Here is a 26,980-nt window from a genome sequence, read left to right as displayed (position 1 = left end):
ATGAAATTATGTTGGAAACTAAATTTTCGCTAAAAGTAGATAGTTGGGTGAAATAAAGAATAAATAGACTGGCGTTAGACCACCTATCCTCTGTGATCTGCATGTTATGTGCGTTAATGGGATTAATATAAATTCTCTTCTCTTCTATAAATTGACTATAAACACAAAAGGATTTTTCAATTCCACCTAGTAGTTTTTGATATTTGCCCGTTCAATCTCTTCAAGTTTATAACAGATATTATATTAATGACGAATTTCCAGAATCAATCACATTTGAATACAATTTGTATGCAAACATTGATTGGACCTTAGAGATTTATTGTATGGACACGTGTTCGGTCATGGGGTTTTAAAGTCATGTCTATTTTCCTCGTAGATTAGAAAATTTTCTTTACGAGTGTTATGACCTACTGCGATTATGTAATAATATTGGATATTAATTGGTAAGAAGAGGAAAGAAAATGTTATTCTAAATATTCATTGTTAATTTATATTTAAGTTCTTTATTTAATTGCTACGTTTATTTAGCACCTCAATAATAAATTACAGATAATATTATATACTTTTACTTTTGTAATCAACTCAAAAAAAAATTAATTCATTGGTAACTATGTCAACATTACGTTAATATTTAAAAAATAACAAAAATTAAGGTCTAAATAAATGTTAACTCCATTACTGGAGGTTAGCCGTCAGTCTCATGAAGTTTATAGTTGTTCCGTGCCAGATGCAGCAACGCTAACGTTGCGAAGCCATGATTTTTTCCTTCTACCAGCACGCCGATTACCCTGGATTTTACCCATTATAATTGAAGGAGGTGGTAGCGGTCATGGCGCAACACGTGACCCAGGAACGCAACTTTCCTTTGTTTAATGTTCTGCATAAATATTTACTAACAGTCACCTAATCAGTGGCTTAGTACGAGTGCGAAGCACTGGCAAGACTCCGCCAACATTTTTAATCGCCAAGTTTCTGTAAGATACAGAACCATTAACATGAAAATGATTCACTTAAAATATAAAGTACAATGTACAGTAATGTAATGTACATATGTTATTAATGTATAACCTGTATTTTTCAACTAATCTATGTAGTTTGGTGTATAAGGCGTGGTTTGTAAGAACCATAATTAATGTAGTAAGTATATAATAAATATTACGAATCCCAGATAACGTTTTAAACATAAAAAAATCTACAACAGCATTTGCAACAGCTTGGCGCCATTAATTGAAGATAGATGAATTATTATGTATAAGGTTTAAATACATTTTTCTCTTTTTTTTTATAGAACAGGGGGCAAACGGGCAGGAGTCTCACCTGATGTTAAGTGATACCACTGCCCATGGACACTCTCGATTCTAGAGGGCTCGAGAGTGTCTCTGTTTGCTGTAATGTTTTCGTTTTTTTTTTGTATAAATCGTATTTTTTACTCTTTAGTTTAAAAGTAATTTAAAACTTGTACTGTGGTGTAGCCTTTCAGGCACCAAGGTTTAACCTCTCAGTGGTTTTCTGTATAGTTATATATTGTATTCTAAAACTATTTTTTTTTAAATCAGGCCTGTATTAAACCTTTACCAAAAAAAACTCAAAAACAAACATATTAACCTTCCCGTTACGATAACTCTTGACTCGGAAGGTTTCCATCGCTTATCGTATCAACAAGTCAAAGGTGACATATTGTCCCCAGCGAATTAATATCTTAATGCTGTTTTGATCTAATATTTATACTGACGTAGTACAAGGAATTACTGTGAAAACATTTGCTTGATTTGAATGGGATTCTAATTGAAGGACTTTTTCAACCGCAGAGTTTTGTGTGTTAATATTTTTATATTAATTAGCAGATGACGGTTTAAGGAATATAAAGTATTTATTTTTCTGTCAATTTTTTCGCCATTACTAATCATACAAATAATACGCATAATTGAATTGTTAGCATATTTTTTGCATAGATTGCAAATAAAATGATGACGCTAGTTTGATAGCGATTCTTCACATATCAATTGTATAAAACATTTTGTGACAGCAAACAATTAATGATTTCATGGAAAACATCGATAGTTTCAGAGTTAATATTAATATTATTGTAATTAATTAACTATGAATTTATTCAACTAACTCTTAAACTTTCTAATTCTTTCAGACGGCATTAAGTTATACAATAGATCAACAGAAAAACTTAATTTCATTTTTCAGAACGATTACTAAATTAGTGTTCTCGATAAAATAAAGGTCCTGCGTGTATTTTTAAACGAAAAGTAATGAAGAACGACACTTCCGCAGCGGATGTAGTGAAATAAATAATAATAAATGATTTACGGGACCCATACTAAAACCAGCCTAATTCCCGGATTGCTTTTCAATAGATGGTTACAAAGGCATTGTTTAACAAACACGGCTTACACGTGTCAAACAAGATATAGATAAACAGTTAATAGACCACGATCGAATATTTTTATTGAGGGAAATTGCCTACATACTTTGAATTAACGCAGTTTAATAACTTTAGATTTAGAATTCTTTAATTCCTAGAACATATATTTATTACTAGCAGACTCGGCCAAGCGTTGCTGTGGCTAAGGTTTTTGTTATATTACATAGTAGTAAATTAATCAAGGGAAACCGTAGTAGAACTTATGTGAAACGTTGGTACCACGACACGGACCTAAACTAAACTACCTTTAACTCAGCGCCATCTGTTAGAATTGTATCAAATAATAAACAAATGTAAATGTTATCGTAATTTTAGTAAGGATGCCTATTTTTTTTGAAAATGAAATATAGCCTATGTCACTCAGGAATGATGTAGCTTTCCAACAGTGAAAGAATTTTTCAAATCTGCCAAGTAGTTTCGGAGCCTATTCAATTCATACAAACAAACAAAAAATCAAACCTTTCCTCTTTATAATATTAGTATAGATTAGTTGATTGATTTAACAAGTAGAAATATTTCAAACAAGTAAGTTATTTTACAATTAAAGGTAAGAATTTAATTAGAAATTCATGAAAAGGTCGTCAACCGCGCAGTGTTAGATAACTTCTAATATGTAGTATTTTCAATTGTCTTAACCTACATACTAATAATAAAAATAATTAAATAAAATTAAAACAATTTTGAAAGGTTGGACCCTGTGGCTGTACTTTTGACGCTGGCAGCATTTCCTCACTGTATTTTATAATAATTACCTATTAATTGGTGGTGTAATGGTTGGAGCTTCTTACAAACATTGTGTAAAACCAAAAACGTGGCAATTAAAAAGAGTGGCGGAGAGTTTATTGCCAGTTCTTCTCTTCCGTTCAACGCTCTTCATTTGTAAACTGGCAGTAGATATAAAATTAGAAGCATTTAGCATTAAACATATGTATTTCTTGACTAACGTTCATAAGTTGTGCTACCTATATTAATAAATTATTTTGAATTAAAAAAGAAAAAAGAAAGTTATCTGGTCATATTGCTAGGAGAGATTGGAATAATGAGTATATTTTTACAATACGCGCGCAAACCGTTACAAAAAACTGACACCCTGTTAGGTACATTAATCATATAATTTGAATTTGAATTTTTAACTAAATACCTATTTTCTTTTGTTACTGTCGTTTATTCTACAAACGTACAATAAAGTACTCGAAACATTTTTATTTTGTTACGCCAAAAAAGTATAACTTCTAACGCGTGTACTTACACTTTTTAACGTATGGTATTATAACAGAGAAAACAGTTACCTTATATGCGTGGAAAATTTGTGGATCCAACTTAGACTTTGTGCATAGTATTATCTGATAGTGACGTGAACTAATTAGATATTAAATATAGCACATGGTCTTTCATGTGACAATAAATATATTATTAATTATGTGCAGATATATTTGATAATTGAAATATACAGATTATTTACGGAGAAATTATTGGTAGTATACTAAATTCGACGTCCATTGTGCCAAAACTAAACGTTATTTAAGCAGTTTTTGCCGCGCACCATCACTATGTGGAACCAACTATGTACTGAAATATTTTCCAACCAATTTGACTTACTTGAAGAAAAGAGCGTTAAAACTTTTCAAAGGCCGGTAACGCACTCCCAAGCTAATAAGAGTGTCCATGGGCGGCGGTATCTCACTTAGTATCAAGTGTTTAACCCTGCTGTTAGTTATATATAGACTTGTGTCTTTAGTGTTATTGTTAGGCATTAGATATTCTTATAGGAAAACTACTGTAAGATAAAAATTCCGTTTAACACCTGCATAGTTCAATAACCCCCCAGAGTTAGAGGAATTGGGATACAAACTAATGCAAAGGTGAACGACCTGAATTCCTTTAAGTTAACGGTCACCAGCGTAGGATATGAAATTTTTGTACGTATTAGTTGTTATATTATATTTGTAACCGCAGGGTCTGTCTGGGTCTTTGGCCCGATTGTATAGAATAACTTTTCTTTTAAAAGGTGATACTTCAAGGAAACAGAAGTAACGGCTACTTATCTTCACAAGTGTGAAGCCACCGAAGACTGATTATTTTTATATAAATATACGCAAATACGTATCTGCCTTGTTGAGTGAGACGCAACGCCATCTATTATTATGTGTCATTGTAAACCTAACAAAGCCTAGGTTAGTTTAAATCCAGGGACAATTTTAAACTACTTTAGACAATAATAGTAATTGAAAAAATGATTAGATACCTAAATTATACCTTTGCAGAAATATGTGAAATGTCTAAAACTACTGAATCGATTTTAATGAAAATAAGACTGATCTCTAGGTCAGAATATATACATCGTCAAAATTTGTCAAAATCCACCTGCAATCCAATTTAGCCTTATTGTGTATTAGGGCCTATATATTTATAATAATATAAATAAATAAATAAATATACTGAACTTGTAAAAGTAAACGTGCTTGGAGGCTTCAATATGTGTTACTCAAACTATCAAATTTGTAATTGAATAGTGGGCAAACGGGCAGTAGGCCGTGACACTCAATCGCAGAGATGTCGCGAGTGCGTCACCGATCTTTTAAGAATTGGTACGCTTTTTTTTTTGAATGAACCTAGTCGAATTGTTTCGGAAATACTTTAGTGGACAGCTGGTACCAGTGGTATTACTTAATCAATACAATTAGCCCTCAATGAAATCATTTACACGTTCCAATTACATAAAGCATTATTATTTATAGCCCTTACATAACATAAATACATTGCTTGATCTAGCGGAACTTAAAATGGCCGGTTTGTTGCATAACCATTTGTCGTTATAGGTAATTATTTACACTCAAGAAAACAATAAACATAAAAAAGGTAGTAAACGTCTGAACGCGGCTAGCGTTATCGCTTAAAAGCAAAGCTTATCGTTTTCAGGTTTCCCTTGCTAAAGATCTAATAATAACACAGAGTAGTGCAGAAAAAGATTATAAAAAAACTATGAATCACAGTAAAAACAATTTGAAAAATTTATACACTTTTGTATAGATCTAGACTATAAACAAACACTGAAGTAAGTAAAAACCATTTACGACGACATCGTTTAGAACAACATACCGTGTTTATTGACCAAAATCAAAGAGTCCGGATAATCTTTTGTATCAGGTAACACAACTAAAACAACGTCTTCGACTGTTCCGATTAAAGGTTTCTATGACGAATATGAGTCGTCTAGTTGAGGTCGTTATAATAGATTTTGACTGTATATGTTTAAAAACTACATCAAACCTAAAAATTTAAACTATATTTTGATGATTAATTGTTAAATGAAACGTGCGTTTAAGATAAGCCAAGTTATGTTTACTTGAATCGTGTGGTTTAAGCATCTTTTGAGTACTATGCCGCAAATACCAAAGCCAATTTAGTGTATTTTGATTTGCCTTCAAAATTAAAACTTAGCCGTCAATTCAAATAAATGTTACGTAATACCTCGTTGAAATACGGCATTATGTGTCAAAAATCTTACGAGATTGAATGACGTCATTTCGTTCGTGTATCAACAACAAATATCATAATATATAAAATAATTAATCGTTACGCAAATATAAAAACAGAACAATTAAAAAAAAATTAAACATTTCCAATTCAGTGGTTTCGTAAAATAAACGGTAAAAATTACCAATGTTTTTATTCACCTCGAATACATTTATAAAATTATATATAATACCGAAAGTATATAAAAAAATATTATTTTACATACCAAATTACAAAATCCGTTTTAATATCCAAAAACGTAATATTATTGTTGTAATTGTTCGTTGGACGCGATGTCTAGCAGTAAAATAGTAAAAATGATTTTCAGTTTGAACGCCATCTATGTATTCAATTTGATAAGATTGAAAAATGTAATGCTTTATAAAATTATTATAAAACCTTTAATACGATATCTTCGAAATTATTCACAATAATGACATTGAATTGCGCGCTACCTATGTTCAAAGATTCACACTACAAAACGCGTATAAGCGACATCTAGTAGACTTATGTACTTTATACATATAAAGTAAGACGGTAAATTTTACATATTTTAGCACTATTTCTGCAGATGTCGCTTATAAAGGTTTGATAAGAAATAATGTGTGGTTGGTTTGGATGGTTGAATTGAGTTTAGATATAGATAGACTCTTTGCCACTTTGCCACTGGTATATTTTTAATATTTTGTTTAAGAACTTACCAGTGTCGTTGAGCAGCCCATGAATGTCTGTGGTCGAGCCATCGGCCGACATAGCTGAAACAAATGAAACTTATATTAATTTTGAGCAAGAACATGCTTATTATTTCGTTTTTTTTATAGAACAAGGGGCAAATGGGCAGGAGGCACCTGATGTTAAGTGATACCTCCACCCATGGACACTCTTAATGCCAGAGGGCTCGCGAGTGCGTTACCGACCTTTTAAGAATTGGTACGCTCGTTTCCATATTGGTATTGATATTGGTGGAATAAGTAAGACAAGCAATTTATTTTTTTTATATTTACCTTAATAAAGTCGTATAAAAACGCAAATTTTTTGCTATATGCTGTCGTGTGATTCATACAACATTAATCTAAACGCCACAAATTAAATTTAAACTTGCACCATAAATAACATGAATTTCAATTTGATATTATTTCAATCAATGGAATGGTTGGTTCCAGCATTTACGAACGCAATTACATTTACTTACGAACAAATATAAAAAAATGTATGTTATTTTACAACAAACGAAAGGTGTTCGGAAAATACATCAATAATTGATAGATAGCACGTGGTCGAAGCGTAAATAAATAATTTTATATAATCAGCCATGGCGATGTTTACTTCAACGTACGTATTATACGTAGAATTTTGCAGTATCAAGGTTATGCTAAGCCGAGCGTGACCGTCTCGAGATGATTGACGATCAATCTTGACAGTGATAGGGCCGACTATGATTACTATATTCTCGTGTACACTGTAACCAAACTCTTCTGAAACCACTTGACCAAAGTTTATGATTTTTGTCTATATTCGGTAGGTTAGTTGGTCATAAGCTGTTATACCCCAATCCAAATAATGATAACAATTGGGGGATACAATTGGCGTTGTAGTTTCGATTCGTTTCCAAGATTAAAGCATTTAAGCTAGATTATTTATTACTATAAGCGAGAACAGTAAAAACCCGCGGTTTAGGTGTTAGTGCCACAGTTTGGGTTATTTCTTCTTTTCGAGATTTTAATTTCAATTTTCAACTCGAAGAAATCGGATTCAGACAATGTTTTCAGTTTTAATGATCAGCTGTCGTCTAAAACTGTCGATTGCTAATAATCAAATAACCCTTATATTATCTAGATTATTGAAAATTGTCATATAAAATTTTTGCATATCCGTGCAGAAGATATATAGTACCTTCAGACAACAATCATCACCTATCGCTTTTACTTTTACTTGGTGATCACACCGTTCAGTTTTTATACTTAACTAATCATAATCTACGTAGCGATAGCAGGTCGATTTGTGTTTTATGTGTAATCCCAAAGTGACCAATGCGTGTTTGTGCAGAAATTTTCCAAAACTCAATTGCGCCGTAAATTATTATTTTATTGCCAAAAACATTTACGGTACAAAGATATTTTATTCGTCAGTATATTTTTTTAGCAAAAGCGTTATCTGATAGATTTTAATATGCAAAAAACATCTAACCCACTTAACAAAAAACTGCATTGCAAAAAATTTATAATAATATAAAGAAAAGTATATATAATATACTCTTTTTTATTTTTCTTTTTGTTCAAAGTGGCGTTTCTGTGTTGGATGAGCTTTTAAGCTAAACAATAATAAAACACAGAAGGTTAAAGAAGCAAAGATAATATAATACGATTTAAATAAAAAAATATAATTTTGATTTAATTTAGCCTGACGCTAGTATTTGGTTTAACACTACAAGGGGCAAGTTTTTATTAATGCGATTCATGTAAATATTACGGATGTTAGAGATAATTACATGATATTTAAATATAATCAATATTCATACAGATAATTGCCTAGCAATAGTTTAATGGTGTCAGTCGACTATTGTTTGCAAACAAAATATCATGCGTGGGTGAGTTTTTGTGAAGTTCAAGGTAGTTTGTACTTTGAGTATTTCATAATATGATGAATCTATATACTAAAATAAATATAAAATATAATGAATATGTTAATGTGTTTTTTTATATATTAACTATAAAAAAACAGTTAATATTATTATAAGCTGAACCTGCCTGTTTGAACTCAATCGCTATCATAGAATTACTGGCTTCTTACCTTAGATTTATAAGCAATATTCGGAATTTGAGTCAATAGGTTTAAAAAAAACTTGTCTTAAGAATAATGAACCAGAAATGTTTCTGTCCTAGGCTTTATTGTCTATAATCATAACTTAATTATAATTACTTTCGATAACACAGTTCAAGGATAAAAAAATTGTTTTAAAGAAAAGGGAAATTCTTTCGACATTGCGTGAAAATAATTACGGAAGTAGATTAAGACAAGGTTGAGGAAAAATTGCAATTATCGAATCGGAAGCGACCACAGAGGTCAGGAGATCATCGGTATTCCGACATGCGCGTGCGCTCCAAATACAGTAGACTAGCGATACACAATATTGACGCATGCCTGTTTTACTAAATTATTATGATATATTGCTTTAATATGTCATGAGGTGCATGGCGGAACGGATGAAGCTACCTCTAAGTTTTTTTTTAAAACTTGACGATTATAAATAGAATGGAGTTTCTTGCCTGTACAATTGACTTATACAATTTTTAAGATGACTCTTGGTTAGGTTCTACGCCAGGACGTTGACATTAAAGCGATTCTTATTGAAGTGAATAAGTTTACATTATGTTAACTATATTTATATACATATGTACCTATTTAATATATTAATTATTTTCACACATAATACAGCAGCTTACTGCAAAATTTGATTCACAGTAGTATTGAGAAATTTAATAACCTGCATCATGAGCACACACACCCACACTTTCACACCATCACACAACCCAGACTTAGGTATTACTTAGTTGTAGGTATATCATAATTTCGTGGATTTTTTTTCCTTTTGTAAAAGTTTGATCAAAAACAATGCTTACTCTAATTTAACACCAACAAAGGAGCGTGAATTATTACATAATAATTATTAATTTCAATTCATAAAATAATGTCTGAAATGTCAATTAGATTTAGAGTTGATAGTAAAAATTCTATAAGTAATTCTCCAGCCATTGTAGTTCTACATCATGGAGAATTAAAAAAAAAAAAAGATAATTTTAGTACAGCGTCCATTATAATAATCAAATTGCTTCTGTAGAATCTCAATTAGCGAGAAATATAATTAATGTTATATAACTGCGAGTTAATCATAATAGTATTATATAATTTGTATGAATAAATAAATTCCGCGTATGAGTTATAATGCATTCAGTAAATACATGACGTAAGTCTTCTCATCTCCACGACATTAAATTTTAATGCAAATCAATCTGAAAAAATATTCAATCGAATCGAAATTGATATTTCTCTTGCCACGATATTTGTTGGTTTCTGCCTGGTGGTCCACAGCTGGATAGGCCTTACCCCTAAATTTCCAGTACGACCAGGCTTGGGATCCCCCACCAGGTAATCTGTCCACATAGTGGGAGGCCATCCAACGCTTCGCCGACTGGTCCTCGGCCCATCGGCCCATCCGTTCTTCAGGCAATATTCCTCTATATAACCCTAGTCACTGTAATAGCTCAATTTTCTATTACAGTGATTAGAGTTCTTCTACGGATCTGTTCTAATCAATTCCAACGCGTAGATAAACACCGAACATAGCCGTCTCTATAGCTTGTGTACCAGGCTTGAAGTAAGAGATCAAGTGTTATTAATCACTGGAACGCACTGTTCGAAGACTTTTCATTTCAAGCATTGAGGGAGCGAAATCGCTGAAAGCTAGTGAATTGTTTTAACTGCGTTTTAATTAAAGTGGGCTCTTAGTTTGTTTTTGTAACTGGTAGTTCTTCTTTATTGTGTTTATTAATATTATTTGGTGGTGGATATAACAATAGAATATATTTTAATAATGTTAAATGAAAATCAATAACGTTTTATGAGATTTAATTATATAATTTTATATACAAATACAAAATGTCTTACAATATTAAATTGTTTCTCGACTCATTACTATCATACTACAAAGATCCGAAGACGTCAAGCAAGAATATTAGTGATTACAAAAAAATGTGGAAATTTACAGTTGAGGTATAAATTTCCACAATTTTCTTTGCCTTATCTTCTCTGTTGAATGTCTTTGTTCAAAACATTTAAGGTTAATTGCAATCTATAACAATAGATAAGAACAATTGTTTTAATCCTCGCTGTTGGTTTTATAATGTAAGTGGAGGATTAATGACATACACTTATCTTAAGTAATTTATAAATATTTTTAACGGCTGTAGGTAAACATTGTAAGTATAATCAGCACGCAGCTTCGCACGGCTGTTTATTTATTTGTTTATATGTAAATATTAATGTCAGTAATTTTAACTGTCTTCAAAAAGCATTGTTTTCGTTGCCTTGATAGCTCAAAGATGGCTTGAAGTATAACCATATCAGGCTCTGATGATGGGATCTTGGAGTAATACCATGTATTTTCATTGAACTTTTAATGCAATATTATAAAACGAAGCCGTATAAAAGGAAAAATATTAAATAAGTTTTATATATATTTCTAAATGATTTATTAAACATACAGTGGGATTCGTGTGGCGGAAACTATATATTACCTTACTGCCTAGGTAAACAAGGGTGGCTAACAAAAATATAATGAGGCTAATGAAATAAAATAGCGGCGCACGAATCATTTTACATCTGTCCCTCAGAAATATGTATCTGCGTCGTGACCATTGGAGTAGGTGCTCTGCCTTCATACCTGATACCCTCTGTCGACATGTAGAAAGCCTACATAAAAGGCATACCATATACATAATATTCATACAAACCAGATAGTTAATTGAATCTCTAGGCAGTTAATTAAAGATCGATATTCAATCACGTCGCTAGCATTTTGATTTAAAAAAAGCAGAACCGAAAACGTTTAACTATCTGTCTGACAGAAAGCCAGCGTTTCATAATGAAAAACAAGATGGCGGTCACGACACTCAATTAACTCTCTGATTTAACTACTTTACTGCGACATACATATAGTGCTCTTAACGGGATGATCCTAGAGACATGAAACAGATGAAATCAGAGCTCAAGATTGTGCACCACTAAAGGCTTACGTCGACACTAGATGTTGATATTTATATATGTTAAAGTTCAACTATGTTATTGTGGAAAAGGGCTGGAATATGAAGGGTGGTTCCAGACGTAGGGAGAATGTCAATAACAATGCACAGTGAATATTTAGGCGTTTTGAAATTATTTTAAACGTTCGAATTTTAAATGGAAAATTGTTAGGAATATTAGGGTTTTTGTTTGTCTCATTATAAATGCAACTGTACTTCGCAGTCATGATAAAAGTGGTGGTGATACTTTAAAAATTAAATGATTTACGACTACAATTCCGTGTTTTTTCGTTGTTTATTTGTCGTTTTTCCTCTTTGTTTCCTGCATATCATTATGCAAATGTTTCTTATCATATTTATTTGATTAATAAAATTTTATATATATTCTTTACATACCATTATGTTACTAAACGTTCATACAGTATAGAAAAAAATACCAAGCTTTGTTTAATTAATAAGTTAATCCGAGTTGGCTAGAGGAATGTGTTATGACTATAATATTGTTTTATCATCCTACACTAATATTGTAAATCTTCTTGTGTTTAATCATAGACATTATAAATTTATTGTAGAATCAGATTGTATTAATTTACACTCAGTCAATATAGTTATGCGATAATTAATTCTAGATCAACCTTTGCAAAGTCAATTGTCATCGTTCATTAATGGTGCAATTTGTTTTTTACCAATGACCATATTATTATAAGTAAAAGGCTTTAATTTTTAAATTGTGATGTAAACTGAGTTTTATTTCAAATCTCATCAAAAGTTAACAAAAATTTAAAGGTCCTGTGTTTTAAGGTCATGTTTTCATGAATCATTTTCTCTTTGCAATTTGAAAGTTTTGACAGCATTTGACAAATTCTTAGAATTCATCGTGTTTAATAAAAACTCTTATAACCGGGCTTAATTATATAATATTTACATAGAAATGTGCAGTCTTATCAAAATACTTCGCTTATCAAGATCAAATATATTTTTATCAGTCATATTGTTTGATGTTAATCCCCGTTACGATTTTATAATGACAAGTAGCAAATGTAAAGTGGTGTTAAAGTATCGAGGTTTTTCATAAATATTTTTAAAATAAATACCTACGTTTTGGCATAATTATTCAATCTAATTAATATACGTAAGAATAGTTTATTAATCACTGCTAATTTATCCTTAGTTTTTCGCAATGGCGTGATAAAACACAATTATTTACACAAGTTTCAGTCTTGGTTACTGAACGATACTTTACTGATATGTTATTTATCTTTCTATGAATATTTGATTTCTTAAAGAATTTGATAATAGAATACACACCATAAAATTTATCGTCCATTATCCAAAATGCCTTAATGCCTAAGGTTAATGCCTTAAATATGTGTACATCATTGCGTTTTATCACGCCACTGTGCCATAAACTAATGAGAAATTAGAAGTGATTAATAAATTGTTAATAAGTCTATTTAATTAGATTGATTTTTTTTAAATAATTAAAAGCTCATGTTAATCGTTACAAACATTTTTTAGATTAAAGTACATTGCTATTGGATGTTGTAATATGAACTTAGGCAACTACTATATTAAAAACGCCTGTTAGCAAAAGTTTCGCGACTAGAACCTACCGAATTATTTTAAAGATTTTGGTATTTTAAATAATCTTATTCTTAATAAAACCGTTTAACTTAAATTTGTATCTCACATTTTTTAAGTTTTTATTTTTATGCCTGTCGTTATTTTTAATTCATTCAAAGTTTAATTTTTACGAGTTTTTTTTCCTGGCAGTTAAATATTCGCCATTTTATAACGGCGGCCATCTTGAATTTATCTGGTGCCGAATCTTTTAAATAAATTGTCATCACAAGTAAAGGTACGTACAAAGTTTCAGACAAATCCGTTAAGGCGATGTTCAATTACTAGGTTTGGCTCAATCAGGGTGAGATACATAAAACATTCAAACCTCTTTTCTATGCCTTATGCTTACTAAATCGGTAATAGTTTTCTAATTTGCCAATATTGTTATCGCAAGAAGAGTCTCCACAAATGTTAAAAAAAATATCGACCTTTCGACCTTCGAATGCTCTTGGCAAATTGTATATTCGCTAGCCCAACCCACGGGCTAATTGGCCAAAATTGTATTCACTAACGTCTAATGACCTTGACTTAGGCCGTTTATAATAATTATACGCTTATAATAAAAATTATATAGGGTGGGCAAGCTTCAAACAAAACCTCAAATTTGTTCTCTATGTGATTAATTTATATTTCACTAAGTTAATACACACATTGAGACATTTCTACACACATTCAGACAAGTAAATGATCACATGAAGCCGAAAAAATTATTGTTTCGTTAGAAATCAATATAACGCTTACGACATGCACTAGAAGCAGAAAAAGAGACAGTTAAAATATAATTCTTCATGCACTCATGAAAACCTTATATAAAAATACATTTACATATTCGTGACTAAACAAAAAAATTATTAAAACCAGTTTAATTATATCAGGAATAGTTGGTGATAACATCTATTTGATTTATTATGGAATTATTCAGCTAAGGTCAATGTTAACCAGTTTGACATTGCGTTAAGTGGGTTTAATATGGGACTATGATAGCGCCTGTTGTAACTGGATACATCAGACGATCTTCCTTCCTGTTGCACCACCATGCAATATCTGTATACGTTTTGACTCAAAACTGAATTCGTTAATGAATGTTTTGCAATGTAACGAATGGAGATAAAATAATGATAATAGTTTTCATAATTTAGGAATAATTATTATATTGTGTTGTTACCATGGCAACGGTGATATATAGATAAATATGGTTACGTTCACATATGTTTTCTTTAGTTCTTATGTGGTACGGCCAATAAGTAATATTTCGGTTATAAAATATAACAATGTATTAAAAAAATACATATACGAATATTTTAATGAAACCATAATATAACATAGGAAAACAGCCGAAAATAGAACGATAGTAGCCTTGATAAGGAAGACGACAAATGCATTTAAAAGTAGAACTGCCCGCCCGATCCCAACGTGACAGTAGGTATTGAGAAATTTTTACACGGAAATTGTTTACAAAGACGTCAGGAACAATATAAGAGTTACAGATATCGGCCTGCTCTAATCATAATTAATATTAGACAACCAATCGGAGCACAGGGCTAAGAAGGGTCTTAGAACTAACTAAGCCCTCAAAAAGGATTGTATTTGACATGAGTGTATTATCTCCTACATTGCAAGTATGAATAGCGAATATGTGTTGGCATTTATTACCACCATTTAATGATACCTAAGATTATGATCATAAAAGTTTATTTATAAGGTTATTTACTGGTACATGGTGCATGTTTTATAAATGGAAATCTAATGAGACATGAAAAATAAAGTCGTGTAAGACATAACGTATGAGTGAGTGTATGAGTATATGAATGGGTGTGTGTACGTGCTTAATACACTTTGAACACAGAGAAGGAACATCTGAGTTTTGCCAAAATGTGCAATAAGGCCTCTGCAGAATCGATATTTTGTAGGTTTCTGGATAGTTTAACTAATAATATTTGACAACTTTATCTCAATTTACGCACGGTTGTATCGTAAATTGGTTATGTTATAATATCGATTTCAGTTTAAGCATGAAGATAAATAAGAAATATGATTTATGGAAACATACATCATCTGGAGTTGTTAATTTCAATGTACTTCAGTTTATACATGATGTCATTTGATGTGGTGCTCTTATCTGTGATTGCATTTTCTGACTGATTCATACAAAAATCATAGGTAGGTATTAAGACGCTTAAAAAGAATACAAACGTATAATGAATTTAATTAATTTACAGTAATCGTAGTCTATACCGTGAGCCTATGCTCTAATGTTATTTTGAACGCAAAATAAATAATTTTATCATATATCTACGAACATCTACTAATAAACTAAATTCTATTTAATTTTTATGCCTTGTATTAAAATGGCAAAGTTTTAAATATCGAACAGTTCTGATTGCCTATCTTAAATTATACTATATTAACAGTACTGGTAACAAACAGTATCATATCAGTTGTTCCTAAGTCTGTGTCACATTTGTATAACTATATTTTTTAGATACTGGTCGTATACATCGTTTGATTAAGACTATGCAATATATTACTTAGTAATGCAGACTTCAAAGTCCATGACAGCGACGTTCTTACCGGCCAAGAAAAGTATTTGGCACTGTAATTCATACTAAAGAGGCTTTGCCGAAAAGGCTAAAAAAAATAAAATGCATTTGTGGAGGACGCAGAAGACAAGAAAATTAATCATACATGTATTTATTTATTATTATTTTAGTATCTATTGGTAATAATAAAAGAATATTTGGCGCTAAAACAAACTTATATGAGGCTCAGATCTGAAAAGGTTATAGATAAAACAGATATCTGTTTTATTATCATTTGTCAATCTAATAGGCTAATAAAGTGATCAGCCTGATATGACTCATGCAGTCGACTTTTGGAAGGGGCAAGTAGAATGATCTTTATATTTTATTTAACGTTCAAAAGTGCCATTTTTAGTGGTCTAATTGGAATAAATAATTTTCTTTGATTTGACTATTTGAGACTGAGTCAAGCCGGTTTCCTCACGATGTTTTTCTTCGCCGTTGGATCGAAAGGTAAATGCGCAGATGTCCATTGGTGGAAGAATAGACAGAATTTCCAGTGGTGTATGTATTGGTAGCCAGGGATAAAGACCTTAGGGATGAGATTCGCTCGCTGAGGACAAAACTGCACTTATTGTAGATAATAATCAGTGAATAAAAGTTTCATTATAAAAAGATATGTATTATTATTTTCAGTTATGAGTCATGTACATTGTTCATAGAAGAAAATTTTACTAAATTCGCGAGTGTTTTTGATATACAGTCTATACAAATATTCCTTCATAATTCCAAGTAATCATATAGTCATAAGTCAACATTGTCTGTACTTCATAGTAAATCATAAAATATAATTGACGGTAAAATAGTTCCTAAATTGTCGTTTATGCGTAATGTTTTAGTAAAATAGCACAAAAAATGTTTCTTAGTTTTTTTCCGTCAGGCAAAAATTAAAAAAAATATTGCGAACAATTCATATTGGACTTTGCGCGAATGTATAAAAAACATAATAGACAAGTTTTTAATTATTTTTTATCATTGTTCAATATAAAATATCTAGTGGATTTCTACATATAAAAATCCATTATAAATAAACTAAAAATATTTTGACTTACTAATGTATATTACAAAAGTTTTAGTGTAAAAAGATATATATAAAATAACCTAATATTACCTAGTAAGCCGTCATAGACATCATGTTATTAAACTATGAAAAACACCATCAAAGTTGTGGTGTGCCGACGTTATCCATAGCCTTTGATGAACTGGCTGAATATCTTTCAGGCCGTTAGTTAAAGGGCGCTGTTTAGTTAAGAGGCTAGGCTGTTAATTAAACCTCTTATTAAGCTGGCTGCGACAGATACAGCTTATGATATAGGCTTCTATTTGAAATCATTATCGTCTTAGAATTGGAGGGATTATCTGGAATGCAGGCATAACCGGTATGTGAACGCAATACAGGGTTGATTGTCCGCATGGACTGAGTGGTGAGACAGTAATTTGTCTTATCACAGGATAGCTTGGGGGTACAAGAGGACTACAAGCTTCAATATAAAGAGCAGAAAAAAATAAACTCTTGGTATTCTTGTTTTTGTTTCCTTGTTACAGTTCGGTATATTGCCCATTGAATGGGCATTAGACGCTGATTTCTACGTATTTTCGTTTACCGGATAATCAATCGTAAATTGAGATTGAACTTATTTTAAAACAATTCTGCTTCAATCGGGGTAATATAATTTTTGAATTATTTTCATACGAAATAGTTTCCAAGTTTTATTCTTATTATCGTAAGTCTTTATGTCTTTAGTTGACCCCTCAGATTTCACATGCAATGTAGGTAAACAAGCATACAACAATTATGTTAGGCATCATTTTGATGCAACATTGGAGATGCAATAAACATTTTTGACGTAATCTTTAAGAGTTTGATTGCGTTGGATTATTTTTAAATTGCAAGATTAAAATACGTTTAAATATATCGGTATAAAAGTTTTATGGAAAGAGAGGTACTTGTTTTTGATTCTATACTAGTTTTTATGATGTGTCATTATGACGCAAATAACTGCAACTAGTATGAAATAATATATGCTTTTGGGATTTTCCGAGATATAGGTTCAAACATATAATTTTGCAGTATTAATTAACGATTATATGCATAAATTGCATTTTCGAGTTGGTTTTTTCTATATACAAATGCCATGAGGAGGAAAATAACTTAACACTCAATTGTTATTTAAAGCTCATAGCACGATGAATGAATGAACGATGAATGATGAACTAACACGATACCTCAGCCGTATTAAGATTTTCTTTGACACTATAAAAAGTAAGTATTTGTATTTTGGTCAAAAAGAGACTCAAATATTATGACAACGAAATTTTTTCCAATATTACAACCAATCCCAAAGTGTAATATATTATCAAAATATTCAAAGAAATCCAGCGGCGTAAAGTCCAGGTAAGCTGCTTATACTAGGTATTTTGATTGTTACTTTATGTTTAAAGTATTTATCATTTTGATAAGTGTCCAGGTTTATTTAGCATGTCCTAGTATAAATAAACAGAGAGACTAAATTTATTTTACAAATAGAAAGTTTTCATACAAAAGAACTCTACATGGTAGCCTATCAGGCACGGGATCATGCACATTTATGGTTGAAAAGGTAGCCAGGGGAGTGTCAAATCTCTTCCTAAAAAGGGGTTTTATTTGCTCAACCTTAGTGGTGGGTTTCACATTCTACCGGGCCCGGGCGACAACTACTCCATGGAGGCCGTCGGCCAGCCGAACCTTCGTAACCTTAATATGTTTGATAATATGTGGCATGCGCGAATATCGTTAGACATTTTAAAAACCGTACCTTGTAGTCAGTACCGTGTCGGAATCACGTATCATGTAGTCTGAATATTTAATGAACAAAAATGTTTTTTGTCATAAGTACACACATACCATCATAAACTAAGTATGTATACATTGGTTGAGCAATAATTTAAAATAAGATTTTCTAACATTTGAAGTTTACTTTATAAATAAAAGAAAAATCAATATACATATAAGATCTCTACCCATTTAATAAACATGGAACCATGGTATTTCCTACCACTATTGTTTTAAAACAAACATAACATCACACCCAAAAGACAGGACCGGTGAAGGTAAGCAATGAATAAACAACATTTTAGAGTTAAAAATGTATGTGACAGAAAGTTGGTCACTTGCCTCTTCTTTTGGATAGCGCAAATTAAAATGTATTTATTCCGGCAAGCTGCCAAAACGCATTGTTACAAAATAAGCGTCTATTAGAATATAATTATCCGAGTTGAATTGTTCTTACCTGACGTCATTAAAAAAAGTTAAACAAATGTATGTAAACCTGTCACTCAAGGTTAATGTACATTTTACATAATAGATGCTGTTTGAAAATTGCCAAGATAAGGAAGTAAGACGTAGAAAATCTATTCATATCATTTCCGTCGCTAATTTGAAGATATAGTTAAAAGATTTTGACGTAACTCGATAAATGATTAGATTGTTAGTTGTTTTAAGTGTCGATGCAGTTTTAAAGTTATAAAACGTGAACCTTAAAAAAATTGTTAGTCATTTAAAAAGTTTAAATCCTACCACCAGCTTATTAAATCTTATGAAAATCAGTTTGGGAATTTTCAAGCAAGTTCTTTAATGAATCACTATTTTATAATTTTATTTGAAAATCTTGTCAACTCTCGGCACACTAATACATCGGTTAGTACATAAGAAAAATTAAATACAAGTTTAATCTGAATAGCACTTATAGGCAAAACGAAAAGAAAATACATCGATTATTAAATTACAAAAATCAAATGAAAATTGATTTATAAGGTAGCATCAATGCATAATCATAACCACCTCATTCAACGATACCTTTATTATCAACCTGGTCTATGCGTTCTAGCAAAAATGAGCAGATTTTTGGGTATGATTCGAAACAGCAAACACGTAAAAAAGCAACTATTATAATCGTTAAGACAGCATAATGAGTGAATTTGATGAGTTATTTAAAGCCAAGGTTATATTTTGCAAGTAATTTGAGTACGATAAGCACGTTCAACAAGAATAATAGATTAAAACATTTATTACTTATAATTTGGTACGCGTTTATGCCAGAGGGCTCGCGAGTGCGTTGCCGACCTTTTAAGATTTGATACGCTCTTTTCTTGAAGGACCCTAAGTCGAATTGGTTCAGATGCAGCGTCTACTTATGTAAACAAGTGAAAAATCTTTGGAAGTAATTATGGGCGTATATATAAAGGTACCACGCTGTTCATCGGGCACTAAACATAGTCTGTGCATGACACTCCATACGATATGCTTAAGGGCATCATGATAGACTCCGATCTTGACTGTTGTGGATGGAAAAGTAGCGAAAAACGTTAAAAAGAAATGTTTTAACAAACAAACAAACAAAAATCATTTATTCATATACCTAGGTAACATAATGTACACTTATGAACGTCAAAAAAAAGAACTATTCATTAAATGATTCTAATTTTACATTTACTGCCAGTTCTCAAATCAAGGACTTAGAACGGAAGAGAAGGTTTAAGGGTGCCCATGGGCGGCGGTATCACTTTAAGATCCTCGCCTCCTGCCCGTTTGCCCCCAATTCTATAAAAAAGGGAGAAACGTGTCAAACGTGACGCATTTGAATAAAAACGTCATATCGTGTTTCTTTTTATTATCCTTATGAATATGAATTATAAATATTCTAGCTTATATTTAACATAAATGCATTTTCGACGGCAAGTATATTATACAAATGTTATTCTAACACTGTTTGTTTGTGCGTCCGAATAAAAATACTAGAAACTTATTCGAATTTTTAAATCGAATTCAGGATAAATGGATTGGAGTGTAATCGTACGTTTAATTTGTATTCCAATTTCAATAATTAATTCTAAGTATTCTTAGATTACAAAGCTCATAATATATCAATTATTATTGCTTGAAACAATCAATTAATTGACATCGTCATATCATAAAGAAAAAATCTCAATGAACTATCATAATTATCGATAGTTCGAACACAGAGGCATTAGTAATGACTATAATAATGGCACTAACCTCAATACATTACATTCTTAACATATCAAAAATAAAACATTTTAATACTGATTTTTCCAGTATTGATTTTGTTATTATAACCACGTCGAAGTTTTTTATTATAATGTAGTTAAATTTTACTTATTACCATTACAGAAATCATTCATGTGAGCCTCCAAAGAAAGGGGCAGTTTGTGAAAAAATAAATATTATTAAAGGAAATAATTAATATAATATAATAATAATAATTTTTGTTTCCGTCATTTTTTGGGTGGCAAGTCGGCTTCCTCATGATGTTTTCCTTCATCCATCAACCTAATGTTAAATGCGCATATAGATAGTCCATTGGTGCACAGCCAAGATCGAACCTACTACCGCAGGGATGACAGTGTCAAGATGAAGCCACTGCTTCTGAACAACAACAAGTAATTGACTTGTATTATTTGAACTATCGTCTAACTGTATGTGAAGTACATAATATTAGCTATAATACAGATTCATCTGGACCGGACTTGCTGTGAAAGACCCGATAATTTTAAATTAAAGCAATTGTGATATTTACTTTTAATATATAAAGAGTTTCTTTTTAAACATGTAAAAAACTCTAAATTTAGGATTAAGATAATATCTTTGGGAAGTTTCCATCATAAATTTCAATATCAAGTAATCTATTTTGTTAAGAGTTTCTTATCAATGCCTAATAATAATTATGTCATATACGTTAAATAACTAGGCGTAAATTTTTAGTCACTAGTTAAATAACTTCAGTCTAGACTAAAATAATTAAGCTCGTACTTAATTAAAAGTAATTAAGTCTAGCACATAACAGGAATCTTGAGAAATTCTAAACTACATACGAGTATGTGGTTATGCTCTTCCGCATTGAAGGATGTTTACTTTGCGGCAACTGATAGCAATTTATCACCTGATATTAACATAATTATTCGTGTCAAAACAAAGAATACGTTTTCCTTTCATACAATAAAACAAGTTTAACACGATGATTTAAACGAGGTAGTTTGAGTCCCGGATGGGCACCAATTACAAAACTAAATTGACGAATACGTGCAGAGAAATCTGAGGCCAAGGACTAATAATTTTTTGTTTAAAGATTCTTTTCAACGTGACAGTTTTATAAAGTTGCCTTAATAATTTGCTTTGTATAGCATCGCAGTAAGCGTTTGTTTAATTCAATAGCTGCAACTCAAAGTTTCAAGGTTCGATTTCCGATCACACAACAATTACCACCCGTTGAAAAGTACAGAACATACAAAGTTAAGAAACTAACTTTCACTTTTTAATTATTTTATATAAATTATTTAAATTATTGATGGTAAAGGTGTTTTGTTGTATATTATGTCACTGGCCTTAGTATGTATATAAGTTAATTAACTAAATATTTTCTACGTCCTGGTGGACAGAAAAACTGTGTCCAGTTTGTGTTTCCACCACACCAACTTCTTATATTTAAGATTATTTATACAATAAATAAATAAATAAAAAATAAAATAAATAAAGTAAATTCTAATTAAATTCTAATCTTTCCTCCAAGCATTTAAACCAACCCAACCCAAATAGGAAAATGATACGAAATTGGGCTGTAGCCTATCCATTATGGAAATGTCGTAAAAGCTCAATTTATTTACTAGAAGGTCAGTGAAATGGGCTAAGTCAACGATGGGAGAGGTTTTGACGTAAGGAATCAAGGTCCTATTATATTTTAGGTATTTCTACACGAAGTAATACGAATTATATATTTTATTAAATTTCAATAAATAATAATTTTGTAGTAGAATTACGACATAGTATCTCTTAAGGTTGATGGTATCCAGTTAAAATGTACGAGTAAATTTATGCTGTCAATTTCGTTTGTATGGGTAAGATGGTAATTTTTATAGAACAGGGGGCAAATATCTCTCCTGATTTCAAGTGATACCACACGTGGACACCAAATGCCAGAGGGTTCCCGAGTGCATTGCAGTCCTTTTTTTTTCTAAACTAGCCGCCTTTCTTGGTTTCACTATAACTATGTTGCATTATATTATATCGCCTTTACATTTCTTCAATAAATGCAAGAGAAAAAGTTAAGGAAATTCTGCGCTAAACGTCTGTAGTTTTTTATGATTTTATATAATTCGTATTTTTTTCTATTTCAATAGTCACTTACAGTTACTTGTAATAATATCATCAGTCAGACGTGTCGACAAGGCCGCGTCGCTCTTCACTGCACAAACATTTTTATGCGAGCAAGGTTGTGTCTCTTTCGCATTGCCTTAGAGGAAAATATATCAAAGATCACTAACTACGTTAAATAAAAAATACTATTTTACCGTGTTCATATGTTAGGATAAATAGTTACCTCATTAGAGACAATTGTGAGAACGACAATACAATAGTCATATAAAATGTGTTATAATTACTGTGAGTTCAACTGAAAATAAAGGAGAAAGAAACAGCAAACTGATTTTTTTTATAGAACAGGGGGCAAACGGGCAGGAGGCTCACCTAATTTTAAAATATTTTACCTTATAGTATCTAAAATCGTTTATTCATATTGGCAACATAAAGGACACAATAAACGTCAAAAAAAGAAATACATATTAAATGCTTCTTATTTTACATTTATTGCCAATTCTCAAATCAAGAGCTTAGAACGAGAGAGAAGAACTGGCTTTTTAATCGCCAAGTTTTTAGTTTTACACAATTTTTGTAAGGAGGTTTTTATCACTATTTTCGGAGAATGCATTGGCTTATTTAATGACTAACCCTAAATACTTCATCATCATCAATGGTTAAACAGCCCCTTGTGGGCCTTACACTCCTGAAGTATTCTCAGCCATAGTAATCATTCAAGTGCATCCCGCGTCCAATTGTAAACCCCAATTGTTTCTAGCTCCTTGACAACTCCATCCCACCAAATCAGGCTCTCTCTTGCCACCAGGTTGTGAGTTTAGTAAGGACCTTGGGGTTCTGAGGTTCCTTGCACATGTCCCAGCTATTTGAGCCAGTCGCACTACGAATTGGGCGGTGTTGGCGTCGTTGTTATAATGCTCTTCATTGTTGCGAATAAGCCACACGCCGCCGTCGCATGGCCCTGACCATTCTTTGAAGAATCTTCCGCTCGAAAATTAGGAGAGGGATCTCGTCTTTCTTGCTAAGGGGCCAGGTATCAGAACCATAAGTGAGCACTATTTACCTACTACTTCACCTATTACTTAATAAAGTAAAAATATATGATTTAAGAATGACTAACACCCCATATAATTTTAAAACAATTTGTTAGAAAAATAGAACTAGACTTGGATTTAAACTATATTCTAAATTATATAGAACATATAAGTGCACGATACCCATTTATGGAAAATGTAATTTATTGAACGCATTACCTGCGCAAGGCTTTTACGGTATGTATATAAATTTAGGTTACCATTAATGTACTACAAATCTTTATTACAAGCACAGAAAAGTTCAGCAGAGTAGAAAATTCTATGTATGTATTCTGGAGGCCGAGTACAAGTATAAACATTAGCATAATAAGAAGATCTTGACGTTATTGAGTTCTGTTGTTAGTGTAATTCTCTGTACGGAGCCTCAAAAAATTCATAACAGTGTAAAATTGAGATAAAAAATTTGTTAATTTGAAAAGATAAGGTTGCAACAAGTTTTTTTGTTTTATCTATCGAATTAGTAAAAATACAATCAGTTAAATTTTTTTTCTAGAAAATACAATCTTTCTAAAAAATAAAATCGAGAGTGTCCATGGGCGGCAGTATCACTTAACATCAGGTGAGCCTCCTGCCCGTTTGTACCCTGTTCTATAAAATAAAAATAAAAGGTATTGTATTAGCTTAATACAATGTTTGTAATTAATTAAAAAGCTTTGTAATTTGAAGTTAAATTATATACGCAGGATAATGTTAAGATAATATTTGCGATAAAAAATTTCCATAATTTCCCAGACTTCTTCGTTTTCATTAATTAGTAATGATAAATTTTATTTTATTTCTTCTAATAACCAGCAACCGAATAAAATAAAATTGCATACTTTTGACGCAAAATAAAGAAAGAAATTTAACATTAATGTTTCATATAAATAATAAATTAATATAATTTGTAATTTATTTTTATTTATCTATATTAAATCATTTTGCTCTTATAATTTTGATTCAACTGTTAAATCCTTGATATTTTTAAATTGCATCATTTGAAAACGAGTTCTGTGTTCAAAATAATTTTATCCCTTAGATGTTTTTGTAGCGTTTATTCTAGTAATTGTTGACGAAACGGATTATTAGGACGCCTGTCTGATGTTTTTAGCTTTAATTTTTTAATTAATTTTATTTATTATAATGAAACAAGAGTGTACCAGTCCACGCAAATTGACCAAACACGAATTAAAAACGGATTGACACAAAATTATCGTATAGTACTGATTAACCGTGCAAGTGTTTAACCACGTAGTATATGATTACGATGTTAACGCAGTGCATTTAAGCACTGCACTTAATTGTTCAAATTATTTTACGTGCGTCAATCATAATCTAAAACTCTCTATCTCTATTTTAAGAATTAGGAAATTTATTACATTCGAGGAAAATTATTAATAGTTTTTGTTTAAAAATCTATATTTAATTTCGTTATATTTTTCCTTGTATCGAGATTAGACATTGCGTTTTGGGCCAAGATATTTAACAACGTTTTATTTCACTTACGAGCAATTGATAATTGCGGACATAGAAGGAGAATTCGATTGACAGTCGTGTCAAAAGTTAACAGTACTGCAAAACGTTTGTGACGAATTAATGACAGTGATAGTTGACGTGTAGTCTCGGTCACTACTTTTAAATAATCCTAGCCCCATGTAAACAGATCTAGCATGTTCCAAGCCAGATCAGTAAGCCAGGACAGTACTACCTTGAAAAACTAGCCTTGTGTAAGTCGGGCATAATGACTATGACATATGTAAGGCAGATATTGAATCTCTATTTATATGTCAAAAAAGTGCAATATGGACCGGCGAGTTACGGTCATACAGCACGCAATTCTCTACATACTTATTTATAAGCACCAGGATCTCACGGCACATATTTGCATATACGGATAAGGAAAACCAATTTTCACTTTGTAGTATTATTTTTAATAATAAAAACTATCTGTTATAAAGGAATAAAAAATATAAATCAGTGGCGCTACAACCTCTTTAGGTCTTGGCTTCAGATTTCTAAATCTGTTTCATGATCATTTTTAAATCTAATAGGCGATCAGCCTCCAGTGCCTGACACACGTTTTCCTTCGACGCTTGAGCGAATGTTACATGCGCACATGGAAAGTCCATTGTTGCACGGCCGGGGATCGAATCTACGACCTCAGGTATGAGAGTCGCACGTTGAAGACACAAGGTGAACAGTGCTATCTGTTATAAAGAAGCCGCTTAAAAAAATTTAATAGGAAAACTTCTATTGGAAAATATGTAGCCTGAGAAATTTCACAAACTCGCTCACTCAGCAGGACATAACCTGTCAACGATTTGTTATGCAATTTGCGACTTGTTTTTGTAAAGATTTATGGCTTTTAAATAAATAGCCTAAGTTTTCTGTTTAGAAGAAACTATTTTTTTTCTATTACTTTTCTTTGTCTGACCCATGTCTATAAGTTTAAGGTGGATATGATCCCTGAGTTATATTTTCATGAAAAATGACAAAAATAAAATGTAAGTGTGTCTGTCTTAATAAATTAAAAATTTATTAAAACTTTAAAGTCTGGGTTTTATACTATCGCTAAATCTCAAATTAGTACTTTAAAGACGGATTTTAACAACAACAAAGTTACAACGAAACAGAATTGCAAGAAACTCTACCTATATATATGGTATGCCAAAGACTATTTTTATTGGCTTAAAAAACTAGTGAATGGCAAATATCAGAGTCGATCATTGATAAAGGCAAAACCACAATCTGTGTGGAAAACAGTTGTTCAAGCAATTGTTTTTTTCCTGATTGCAGAATGCATTCGCTTT

The 26,980-nt window shown here is 31.4% G+C and overlaps 1 protein-coding gene across 3 annotated transcripts in view; it reads right to left on the bottom strand.

The window, feature by feature from the left end:
* Positions 1-26,980, bottom strand: part of LOC111004151 — a 139,826-nt gene that overhangs the window by 59,054 nt on the left and 53,792 nt on the right. For all 3 annotated transcript variants that reach the window (XM_022275024.2, XM_022275026.2, XM_022275025.2), the window contains one exon: positions 6,652-6,705. In XM_022275024.2, the coding sequence (XP_022130716.1) occupies positions 6,652-6,705 (54 nt within the window). The remainder of the gene's footprint in view (positions 1-6,651; positions 6,706-26,980) is intronic.

This window comes from Pieris rapae, chromosome 7 (genome assembly GCF_905147795.1).
Source record: "Pieris rapae chromosome 7, ilPieRapa1.1, whole genome shotgun sequence".
In the NCBI taxonomy this organism is placed as follows: Eukaryota; Metazoa; Arthropoda; class Insecta; order Lepidoptera; family Pieridae; genus Pieris; species Pieris rapae.
Note: the sequence above shows the minus strand (reverse complement) of the source record. Positions and strands in the feature narration are given on the sequence as shown.